The 11,887-nt window shown below is 39.9% G+C and overlaps 1 protein-coding gene across 1 annotated transcript; it reads left to right on the forward strand.

Annotated features, from left to right (window-relative positions):
* Positions 1 to 1,919: 1,919 nt before the first annotated feature.
* Positions 1,920 to 6,508, forward strand: CDKAL1 (CDK5 regulatory subunit associated protein 1-like 1). The gene is made up of 3 exons (XM_009704743.1): positions 1,920 to 2,086; positions 5,087 to 5,199; positions 6,444 to 6,508. The coding sequence occupies exons 1-3, from the start codon at positions 1,920 to 1,922 to the stop codon at positions 6,506 to 6,508; spliced, it is 345 nt and encodes a 114-aa protein (XP_009703045.1).
* The last annotated feature ends 5,379 nt before the right edge of the window (positions 6,509 to 11,887 follow it).

Here is an 11,887-nt window from a genome sequence, read left to right on the forward strand (position 1 = left end):
GAAATCTGGAGGAGATCTGCAAGAACTTCAATACATTAGGCTTTCACAAAAAACTTCTGTAAAAGAAGAGCCAAAAGAGTAGTGCCTCTGCTGAGGGAAGGACAGGGAAAATGTGGCTACTGTGCCACTTTGTCTGCCTGTGCACCTGGTCTTAATGAGGTCAAACTGAGCAGGAAACATATTTCTGCAAAGGGAGGACAAACGCTTGTTGGAAAATATCGTGAACTCATGGCTTTCTGTCTGCTAGTTCTTCTTGTTCATGCCATGTGTTTTTTTCTTTTTTTTTTTCCCCAGGATTATTATCCAAGAGGATTTAGACCTTGCTTAAAAAGGTATGAGTCTTATTTTGGTTGTATTCTTTCTTCTGTGGACCGCTGAAGTAAACCAAGCTTATTTCTTTTGCCAGCTGCTCCGTTATATCACATATTTTTCTGGAAGAGAGAAAAAAAAAACCAAATCAAAATCTTTTTTTCCTTCCTTGTATTGAGTTGATAACTGTACCTATTTGTACATACTGTTAGTGTTATAAGGTAACGTAAGGGATGTCGCCTCCCCCCCGACTATTCTTAATTGCTAGACTTTTCACAGATTTTTACCTTTGTTTGTCCTTTGCTGTGGTTTTTTATAGCTTCTGAGATTTTTTGATCTAGAAGAATGCTTAATGCTTAAATATTTTTGTCAGATGCATCCTCTTTGTGACATCATTATATTCTTTTTAAGTTAAATGCAGATGCATAATGGTTCAGGTTATATGAAGTTTTATTTTGAAGTATATTTTGCAGGATTGACTGAAGGACTCAGACTGGGAAAATGCACAGGTGTTTAACCTATGTTCTTGAATAATTCATTTGCAGCACCTGAAAGTATTTTGTATGCCAGTGGCCTGAATTTTCTGTTACTGAAATCTGGCCTTAAAGAAATTAAGGCCTTGTTTGTTTTGTTCTTCGTTGCAGACTCTGAAATGCACTTGTGTGATTTCCTTAGTATAAACTGTTGAGACATGTACAAAACCAATTTTCCAATGGTAAATCAGGCTTTACTTGGATTAAGAATTATACACAGCACAGTGTGAGGTGTGTAATTAATGTGGTAAATTTTTTATAGGCTCCTTGAGGAAATAACTTTTTTCCTTTCCTGAAAACTGATCTGGATGTTGAGATCTGCTGGGAGATATATATACTTATATATTTCCTTTCTTGTGGAAAATATAATTACTTTTTAATGATCTTCTGTATTATATGAGCCAGATGATAATCCAGCTGCTTTGTGTTAGCTGGGAATAGCTGTTTAACATCTTGTACCTGAGGACAGGAATTTTTATTTTGCTGTCCTGATGAAGGAAGCAATTCAAATGAAAGGCCTGTGGGATCAGGAATTCTAGAAATAGTTCGGTTTGTTTTCAGAACGACTATGAAGAGATATTGAGATACTGTGCACCAGTTTTCAGCACACAAATAAAAGAACCAGAACAGCCTCTGAAGCAAGCACTTGCATGCTGTATCTTTCATTTTTCTCCTGTGGTCTGAGTGGAAGCATATCTATCATGTAACATGAACTCGTTATTTCACTATGATGTCTGACGTGATTAAGAATGCTTGTGTCTTGGCTATGTCGTGTCAGAGGAGCTGCAGGGTTTTTAAATTGGAAGATGGCGAGGTACACGTGAGGAAAAAAAAATCAATCTGTGTGGTTTGTGGCTTTCTCCCTGTGTTAAGATCTCAGGGGAAGAGGGTATCGGGAAATATCTCTGGATAGGTATTGGGTTTATGTGCTCAATATCCCTCGTATGTATGGTATATTGCAGGTATATGTAGAAATAGATCTGACTTTTCTTTATGAGAACATATGCAGTAGATACTCGGCCTTGGTTTTGTAATCAAATGCTTGCTAATACCAGTCTTCTCTAATGTTTCTTGAAGATGCCTGCTGCCTGTGATTCGGTGCTTGAAGATATTGAAGATATTGTGTCAGCAGAAGATTTGAAACCGCATGATCGGCAGTTTGTGAGAAAGAACGTTTTTCCAAAAGTGCGAAAACGCAATTCACAACAAAATGTTCAGGCAGATGATGATCCCCCAAGTGACAGGTAAGTTCTTCCATCAGCCCTGTGTTGTTACTTTTCTCATGCCTTATGTGCGCTATCAGCTTCTAAAAATAAGGTGGAAGTTCTCGTTATCTCATAATGTAAAATGTGAATACATGATAAAACTGAGTAAAATAGTGTTTATAAAATGTGGTGATAATGAATAATAAATCCTAAGCAAATTTCTCGTCCTACAAACTTTCTGTAGAAATCAGTTATGATCGAGATACTGATTAATGGAGCAATCAGACTGGAAAAATGGTTCCCGTTACTTAAGCTTTTGTGTAAACCACTTCTGAAAAATTGTCGTCTTCATCTTAATTACCTAAATAGAAGCTGAGCTCCTCAAAATACAGTCCTGTGGAGTAACCTTTTTACATCTGGAATGAGAAATATGAACAAAATCCTGTGAGTCACAAAAGGGTTGAGGTTGGAAGGGACCTCTGGAGGTCGTCTTGTCCAAACTCCCTGCTCAAGGAGGGTCACCTAGAAGCAGTTGACCAGGACTGTGCCTAGATAGTTTTTTAATATCTCTGAAGAGGGAGATTTCACAACCTCCCTGGGTAACCTGTACCAGTGCTCAATCACCCTCACGGTCAAAAAGTGTTGCCTGACGTTCAGAGGGAACCTCCCGTGTTTCAGATGTGCCTGTCGCCTCAGGCCCTGTCACTGGGCACTGCTGAGAAGAGCCTGGCTCTGTCCTCTTTGTACCCTCCCTTCAAGTATTCATAGACATTGATAAGATCCCCCTGAGCCCTCTCTTTTCCAGGCTGAACAGTCCCACCTCTCTCAGCCTTTCCTGTTATGAGAGATCCTCCAGTCCTTTAATCGTCTTTATGGCCCTTTGCTGGACTATCTCCAGTATGTCCATATCTCTTGTGGGTGAATCCCATCAGGGCCCAGGGACTTATGTATGTATGGTTTCCTGAAGTATTCCCTGACCTGATTCTCTTCCACCAAGGGTACAGCTTCCTTACTTCAGTCTTGCCACCTGGTTTCTGGAACCTGGGGTTTCCAAAGGCTGTACTTTTTGTCTGTACATCCTGCGAGTGATGTAGTGGAACTTCTTTTGAACTTGCTGTTTTATTTCAGTGGAAACAGTATGCAGTAACTACAAAACGTAGCTTTGCGTTTTTCCTTCTTACAATTCCTGTAAGAACAGAATCGATTTTCTGCTGCAGTGGAATTGATTAAAGTATAGGTGAACGCAGTTACTGATCCTGGTTTCTACTGCAGTTCAGAGATCTGGGTTTTGGTGGGGTTTTTTTCCCCCCATTAGTTTCAGGCTGGCCGGTTTTGGTGGGTTTTTTTTTCCCCCCATTAGTTTCAGGCTGGTAGATGAAATTTCCCCGCTTTATACAGATGAAAATAAAGTATGTCTGGGATGCACAGGACATTCAATTCTGGTGTTTTGTTAGTGTTCAAAAGGTATTTTATAAGCGGAACAATGCACGTTTAAGTGAAGCCCCATAAAGGTGCATTGACCCCGTTTTACCATGACGGTATGTACAGCTGAGCTGGTGGTCTATAGACACTTCGCACTAGCACTCCATTCTCCTAAGTATTCAGGTACTATATATTATCTAGCAGGCTGTATTTTAGTGTTTTTGACCCAAGAAAGCACATTGGATGTATGTTGTTTAGACAGTAGGAAGTCTAAATATATTGTATATGTGCAACATGTTGCATGCATCTACTTAATAATCATTAATCCTCCGTCAACCAATTTCTATTTCTAGCTAGGGGAAGTATCTTTAAAAAAAGAAGAGTAGGGGGAGGAAAAAAAAAATATGTGGGCAGGACAAAGGATTGTGTTCCAGCATGTGTGTTGTTCTTGTACTGGCATCTTTAGTTCATTGGCACAGTTATCCCAGGAGTTTCAGTTCTTGTGGAATTTTTTGTTGATGCTGAAACCATTGTGCATGCAAACTCCATGGTGCACATCTGCCATGCTGCTTCTGTAGCCCAGAAAGGTTGGGGTATGAGCTTTCAGTGTTAGTGTATCTGGTGGCAGGCTTAAGTTAAGAATTTATAAAGCTGGCTTGTGTGGAAGGAACTACAATTAATGGATGCCATAACATCACAAGGTTGCAGTTTAGCTCTAACAGTTTGTTTGCTGGTGGCCTAACTTCAGTGCGGTCACTTGAAGGTCACTTGTTTGTTAAATGATATGATAATTTTCGAAGTTAATTGTTTGGATTTTATTATTGTGGTTTTTTTAAACATAACTGCAGTGTACTGAGTCTCTTACCTGGCAGCTCTTGTATCTTCTCCATTCTAAAACCCATTCCTTGCCAGAAGTGGAATTGACCCTGGCCAACAAGTGCGCAGCAACCCAGCCACTTGCTCACCCTTCCTCCCAGTAGGCTTGGGGAGAGAATTGGAAGAGCAAAGGCGAGAGAACTTGTGGGTTGAGATAAAGACAGTTTAAGTGAAGGAAAGAGTAGGGAAAAACCCCAAGTGATGCAAAAGCAATCACTTGCCACCTCCCACAAGCAGACTGATCCCCAGTCTCAGAACAATGGCTGGTTTGGAAAGACCAAACCCCCAGTTTTTCTTGCAGAACATGATGTCATCTGGTACGGATTATCCTTTTCGTCAATATGGGTCTGCTGTTCTGTCCATGTTCCTCCCAACCTGTTGTCCATCTCCAGCCTGCTTGTGGCAGGGTGGAACACAGTGAGAAACAGAAGATTTTGATGCTGTGTGAGAAGTGTTCAACAACAGCTAAACCACAGGTGTGTTCTCAACAGTGTTTTAGTCACAAATACAAAACGCAGCGCCGTAGGAGTTGCTGTGGACAAAGGTAACTTTCCCAGCCAGACCTAATACCCACTACACTAAAATCATGTAATTATGATGTTTTTCCCCAGCTGTTTTGGAGTTGTTAGTGTTTCTGTTGCTTATTTTCTATTTGGAGAATTACAATTAGTTGAGTCTGTTCAGTGGGGTTAAAGGGGAAGCTTGTTCATATTTTAACTTACGTTTTTCATTCATTAACAGCATTATTCCTGGTGCTCAGAAAATCTGGATTCGTACATGGGGATGTTCACACAATAATTCGGATGGTGAATATATGGCTGGACAGCTGGCTGCATATGGATACAAAATTACAGGTAACAGTATCAGACAAGTCACATAATTCAGTTTTTTGGGGGCTGAATGATCAGAGCTCTCAAACTGTCATCAAATGTTTTCAGTCTTAATTACACTTTTTTTAAATCCCCCTTTGATCCCCTTCTGATTTGAAGATGAGAAGGTAAAGTGTTTTCCTGGCATTAAGCAGAATGATTACAAGATGAGTGCTTTCAGAATGGTTAGGTTCGCCTGACAGGGCAGCCGTCTAAATAGATGTCATGCAGTGCCTTTTTGTGAGCGTTTCGCTTGCGAAACTTAATTGAAAAGTTTTCATAAGAGTGGAAGGGGAAGAGATTAATTCTTGGGCAGAATCTAGGTGATTGTCTGATTGTAATTGGTGGAACCCAAGTGAGAGAGAGGAAGGAAGTGTGTTGTTGCTTAGTGATGTGTGAGGTTGCTACTGGAGCAGAGGTGAACTACTCCATGTGAATGTTCCTTTGTTTTGGGAGGGTCCGTTGATGTTATGGAGGTGGGATGATACAGGATTGTATCTTGTACATTCAAAAGAGCTGAAAATACTAGTTCTTCTTTCCTTCCAAATGCTTTAAAACACTCCCTGTCATCTTGTTCCGCCTTCCCAACCCTAAACAAAAAATCCAAACTTGTGGTTGTACTAGCTGCATTTCAGCTCCTTAATGCAAAATGTGTTCAGAAAAAAAAGCTGTGGGAAACTGAAAACATAGATTGATGTTATGTTTCAATGGAGAGTTATTATCTGAATACTTTTGTGTAGCTTATGAGTAGTCAAAATTAAAATTCAAATTTTATTCATTAATTCACGTTTTGGTCTGTCTTGTATTTAAACTTGTGTCCTACTTGGGCTGAAAGACTGCAAAATTGTCTTCCCTGACATTTAGCTATAGAAGTATTTTCTTCTTGATTTCACAAAATGCTTGTTTCTGTTATTGAACATCTCATGATATCGCTAAACCGTTACATCTCATTTTCCTTTCCTGCAGCTGATCTTTCTGTATTTACCCAAGTAGAAAGTAGATACTGAGTTATTCAAGTGCTGAACTATTTTAGGGAACCCAGGTGAGTCTTTAATTAGCAGTGCAACTCTGAAGTAGGCATACCCTTTTCACGGACAAGTGGAGTGCTGGTCCAAAAAGCCTCATTTGTGACAGCTGTTTGTGTAAGGCTACAAATGAGTTCTCAGTTTTGCCTTGTTATGGCTTGCTTAAATTTAACTTCTCTTTACCTTAATTTCTCTGATGCGTAGTGTTCCAGAAGCTACTTCTGGCTTGTCAAGATTCGGATGACTGTCGTGTGCTTTTGGAATTTTAGTGGAAGAAATGTAGGAAAGATGGAGTACAGTGAAGGAAGGAGCTACCTAAAATTGGGATTGAGGTAGACAAGAATTGAACATGAGTCAGTGATGTGCTCTTGTAGCAACGAAGGCAAACTGCATCTTAGACTGCATCTGCATTAGCAAGAGTGTAGCCAGCAGGTCTGGGAAAGCGATCCTTCAGTGCTGTGTGGTACTTCTTGTGAGACAGCCTTTGGAGTGCTGTGTCCAGTGATCCACCTTGGGCCCAGTTTGGGCTCCCCAGGAAAAAGAGAGAGGTTGATGTAGTTGGAGTGAGTCCAGTGGAGGGCCACCAAACTGGTTTGGGAGCACATCACGTATGAGGAGAGACTGGGAAGACTGGGTGTCTTCAGCCTTAAGAAGAGAAGGCTCCTGGAAGATGATCCTAGTTACAGACAGCAATATTCAGGAGGAGGGTGCAGAGAAGATGGAGTCAATCGCTTGCCAAAGGTGTGCAGTGAGACAAAAGACAACAGTCTTGCTCTTGACAGTGGCAGTTAAGATTTTTAGCATCCAGTGCATAACGTATTGCTCATGCTGTCCATCTTTTTGTAGAGGAAATACCAATATAGAAAGTTACCCAACATTTCTTGAGTATCTATTGTTAATCCCTTTTTAAGAAAGCGTGTTATTTTTTTTTAAACTCTGTCATCTGGGAAGTTCAGATAGAATGTCAAGAGGGGATTTAATCTCTTTTTGTCATATGCAGTGAAGTAGTTACTCAGTATTAGTATTACTTACCGTAATCCAAATTTCAAACATTTCTTGAAATTAGTATTGTTTACACTATGCGAAAAAAAGTTTTGCAAGAGCTGTTTTCTAAATCAGTGCCTGTCTTTGTTGCTAAAATTTGTTAGCTTAATATAAAACTGTTACAAACTTGAGGAAGAGACAGAAATATTCACTAAGGTGAAAGATTATCTGTTGTCACAGTGTCTTAGCTATTAAATAAGGGTTTTGATTAACCTGTTTCCTACATGTTCCTAAGGTTTTGAGTCAACACTTGTTGAAGAGATGCTGGAATAAAGTTCTGGTTCTAGGAAATAAAACATGAGCTTTACTTGCAGTTATTACTCCATTGAGGGAAATGGTCAAGTGCTGTTTCTGGTGTCTTCTTTCTAACTGCAAGATTGGGAAAAAAAAAATAGAAGGAAGAAAAACAGCATAGGACTTTTATTGCTGACTAGAAGTTGTAACAATACAATCTGCCTTGTAAGTTGACTGAGCTACAACTGAACATTGGTGTAACGATTGTCTTCTAATTATAGAACGAAATTTTTATGACTTATTAGAATAAGATCTTTGCTACACTATTCCTTATCCCTGTTTATTGCATGGATTTTACCCTGTTCTTGATTTGAACTCTGTTTGGGAGATGCAGAAGTCTTCCCCCCGTCCCCCCCTTCATCTGTTTCAAAAATGTTCTTTCTGTACAAGCACCCTTTGTTGCTTTCAGGAGCGGCTATATCCAAAGGTGAAAACTGAGGGCTGTGCTACAGTTTTTCACAACAAAAAGACTACCTCTGTCTGGGGAGAGAGCGTGGTATGAATTGACAATATACATATAGTGCAATAACAGCAATGCTGATTAAAAATCAGGAACTGAATCAGATTAAGGCAAAGGGGAACGAGCAGAAGAGCTGAACCTATTTTTTTTATCTGCTTTTATAATGTGAAGGTAGTCAATATTCCGACCAAAACTTGCATACCATCCTGTGGGAACACAAAGCTCCTTTGTTTCTCTGAGCCACACAGAAATGTGTGGACCAGCTGCTATCAGTGTAGGACTGTACCATGGTACTTGGTTGTGTTCTGAAAACAATATAGCTGATGGGGGCTTTACTGGTTCTAAAACTCATTTTGGTTTCTTGCCAGCATGACTTGCTGCATAGTTTAGATATACCTGCAGACCTACTAGAGTGCTCCCTTTGAGATACAACCTGGAGGAAGAAACTCTCATGGTACTGACAGGTAATGCCTACTGTGAAAAAGAGGAAGTGGGCGAACTGGGAGCTCTCAGATACTGTGAGCCAAATGTTTGTTTAGGAAGGGAATTCAGTATGTGTGCCACTTGAGGGTACTTTTTATCTGAAAAATGGAACCGAACATGTGTAGTCGGACATAGAAGGAACTGACTTCTGAAGCAGGTCGTTGTATTGGCGTTTGTTGGCATCTGTAGGTTTCTGGTTCTGTGGAATTAATGTTTTTCGGCTCAGCCTGCTTGAATACATTTTGATAGGTCAAACAGATATGATTGCTATTTTGTGATCATCGCTTTTGACTTGAGGTGGTTCAGGCCCAAAGCATTCCCTCCTCAGTCATTGTAAAACATGCTGGAGGCGGGGAAGACATTACTAATGAATTACAGATACCAGAAGAATGAGCAGTAACTTTGCCTTTTATGAAGATGAAGCAAAAACTGTTATTAAACATTCAGCAAAGCTAAACCAGTAACAGTTTATCTGCACTATGCTTTTTTTTCTTTAGAAAAAAATGCTAGCGTGGAACTTTTTCCTCCTATAGCACAGGATTCCAGGAGCAAAAAAGGGTGGAGTTGTTTTGTTGCTGATTCAGGGGGCTTGGATTTGGTTTTAACACATAGAAGCTAGGTTATATTAGAGATTCTTAGCTTTACTTGTGCAGTTTTAGACTAGCCTTTGTTCAAGCATCCTTTTTACTGTCTCACGCAACTTCTCTGCAAGTTGGATGGAAAGGTGCTGTATTTTTCATGGGTTCCTTCCTGTGCCTCTTAAAGAGCTCACTGTGTTACTATGACTATGGTTCTTGCTGGCAGGACTTTGTGAGATTTGCCAATTCCTATTGAAACTTAATGTTTATAGCCCATGTTATATGCTGTACAACTCTGAAATTCACTGTGCAGAGAATTTATGTGTTTCTCTAAAGCAAGTCTCAAGTAATCTTTTGAAATACTGTTAGAGAAATTATCTGCTTTTTATTGCCTCTTCTACTTGCAAATTTCGTAAGCACTTGTCAGTTTTGTTTACCAGTGGATATAGCTGAGGTATCCTTAAGACTGTCCATCTGTTCAGACAGCAAATTTGGATAGAAGAAGGAAGACGACAAGCGAGAACAAATGCTCTGATCTACTTAAGACCTCATGTTGAAAAGAAGACAGATGTAAAAGGAAGCAGTCTGCTGTTGAAAAAGCAGATGAGGTGCTACAAACTAATACAGACTTTGGCATTCAAAGGCATTGCCTGGTATACGTTGTGTTGCATAAACCGTGCTTTCTTAGACTTTGACCATCCCCGTACAGATACAGCAAAGCATGCTGCAGCATCCGTTTTGCTCATCCAAGTGGAAAAATAAAGATAATGACCAAGACTGTACAGGTATTGACTCATGGTTTGTGAATCGCAATTTGGAATCTGGTACTTTAAGTGTTGTTTCAAAAGTACTTTTCTAGTGCGCAATAAAATTTTAATAATTTTAGTTTTTGATTTATTTTGTTGTCGTAAAGTAGAGATCTCTTAAGCAGGTTACTGTATTTTATACATTTGTTAACTTAAAATAAGCTCTCTGCAGCCTGTGTAGCGATTGAAGTGTTTTGACTAAGGTTTCTGCTGGTTTTTAGCTGCTCAGAATCAGCAGTTAGTCTTTCCATTTTTCTCTCTTCACCCTGCTGGTAATGCTGCTTTGTTGCTTCATCAATCAAAGCATTAAAATTTAATCTTTGCTTTCAAGTTTGTACTTTTCAAACGGTTGTGATTGCAGTGCCAATTTAGAAAAAACAAATACTTTACAACCTTTTTTGAGGGGGGCCTGGGGGATGGGGACGGAGAGGAGTAGGTTTAAATACACAAAATAACCCAAGCTACTTTTCTGGTGACGAAAGGCGTTTCTGTTTTCTCTGACAACACTTCAGTCATGAAACTGTCATTCTCTGAGCCATGGAGAAAAGTGAACTGAGGTGTAAATCCTGTGATGGTTTGTACCCTTGCTGTCTAATTCCCCTGTTCTCTATCACTTGTAGACTCTCAATCCTGTATGATTTTTGCATTGCTTTTGGTAACCTTAGCTGCATAAATATTCCTGCAACAGATTTCTTTTTCAGATTCAAACTGACTGATAATCTGGACATAAAGGCTTTTGGTTGTTGATACTGAGAGAGGCAGTAAAGTAACTTATTTCTGTGCCTGTTGTTAAAGCAAGATAATTGTTTTAACAGTTCCAGCGATATGGTCTCGTGATTTCAGAAGGGCTAAGTTGCTGCTCCTCACAGGTTTGCTTTGTGTTTTGGTTCTTGGTGCTCAGGCCTGAAAACCCTGCTCTGTCATGCACAGTTAGTATGTGAATGCTTGGGATGTGGTTGCGGTTGTTCTTGTTGTGTTTAATCTCGTTCTTTTGCTGCTGCTGAAATAATTATTACACTTGGACATATCAAGAGCCATCTATCAAGGAGGTAGAAGAGCTTGTCATCTGTTTAGAACCTGAAACTTTTGTGGTGAGATGGTTAAGAGGATGAGGAGAGAGGGTGAAATGGGACATAAAGGGGAAGAAAAAAAAAAGGGGGGATATTCATGGGATTGAACTGCACGAATGTTGACAATCAGGATTTCACAGTTCTTTGGGAGGAATACAGGTATTCCCAGTGCAGCCTGAAGTGTCCTATAAGGCAATGAGTGGGATGATGGGTCTGGATATTGTTGGAGTGTTTTCTTGCAGTGTAGAGTTAATACAGCATCATGCCGTGACTCATCTGCAGCAGTGCATATTCCCCAGGTCTCTGTAAACTAACATATAATTGTGGTTTTGGCAGCTGTGTATTACTGTATTACTGCTCCTGTGTTCCCTGTAAAACTTAGTAGCCTGTGTGTGGCTACGGTTCTGCTACTTATCACTTCTGCCTTGTAGCACAGTGCGAGATATACGACCTTTTTGTGGTGAGTTGTTCCCACCTCAGCTTCCTCAGCATCAACTTCTTATTCCCGTTAGACAACTTTCTGTTAAGTGGAGTATCTAGCTTTGAGGATGTTGTCTCTGTTACAGAATATAACTCTTCTAATTCTCAAACTGGGAGAAGTTTCCCCTGTTTATAAGGGAACTAGAAAGAACTAGTGTGTTTTTTCCCATCCTAATGGCTTCCAGTATCACTACCATTAGAGCTTGATCTGACCAGTGTGTACTGTTGTCTTTATCCCACTTAAAATAACCTACTTTACAGTCCATCTAAGAATTTTTTTTTTTCTTTTAGTGTTTATTTCAGTCATGGAGCTGGCAACTGAAAGTTGGGAGGAGGCCTGAAAGCCTGAATAAATCCTATATGTATGGTATCTTGAGAGACACCTGTAGAGAGCCTTTGTAGGTAAATTTAAGCGTGCATACGTGTTTAGGGT

This window comes from Cariama cristata, unplaced genomic scaffold (assembly GCF_000690535.1).
Source record: "Cariama cristata isolate BGI_N322 unplaced genomic scaffold, ASM69053v1 scaffold7197, whole genome shotgun sequence".
Lineage (NCBI taxonomy): Eukaryota > Metazoa > Chordata > Aves > Cariamiformes > Cariamidae > Cariama > Cariama cristata.

Excerpts from the sequence above, each read along its gene's own strand:
- CDKAL1 (XM_009704743.1), top strand. The coding sequence starts at position 1,920 with ATGCCTGCTGCCTGTGATTCGGTGCTTGAAGATATTGAAGATATTGTG. Across the intron at positions 2,087-5,086 it reads GATGATCCCCCAAGTGACAG|CATTATTCCTGGTGCTCAGA; the intron begins GTAAGTTCTTCC and ends ATTCATTAACAG. Across the intron at positions 5,200-6,443 it reads ATATGGATACAAAATTACAG|TGTTCCAGAAGCTACTTCTG; the intron begins GTAACAGTATCA and ends TCTGATGCGTAG.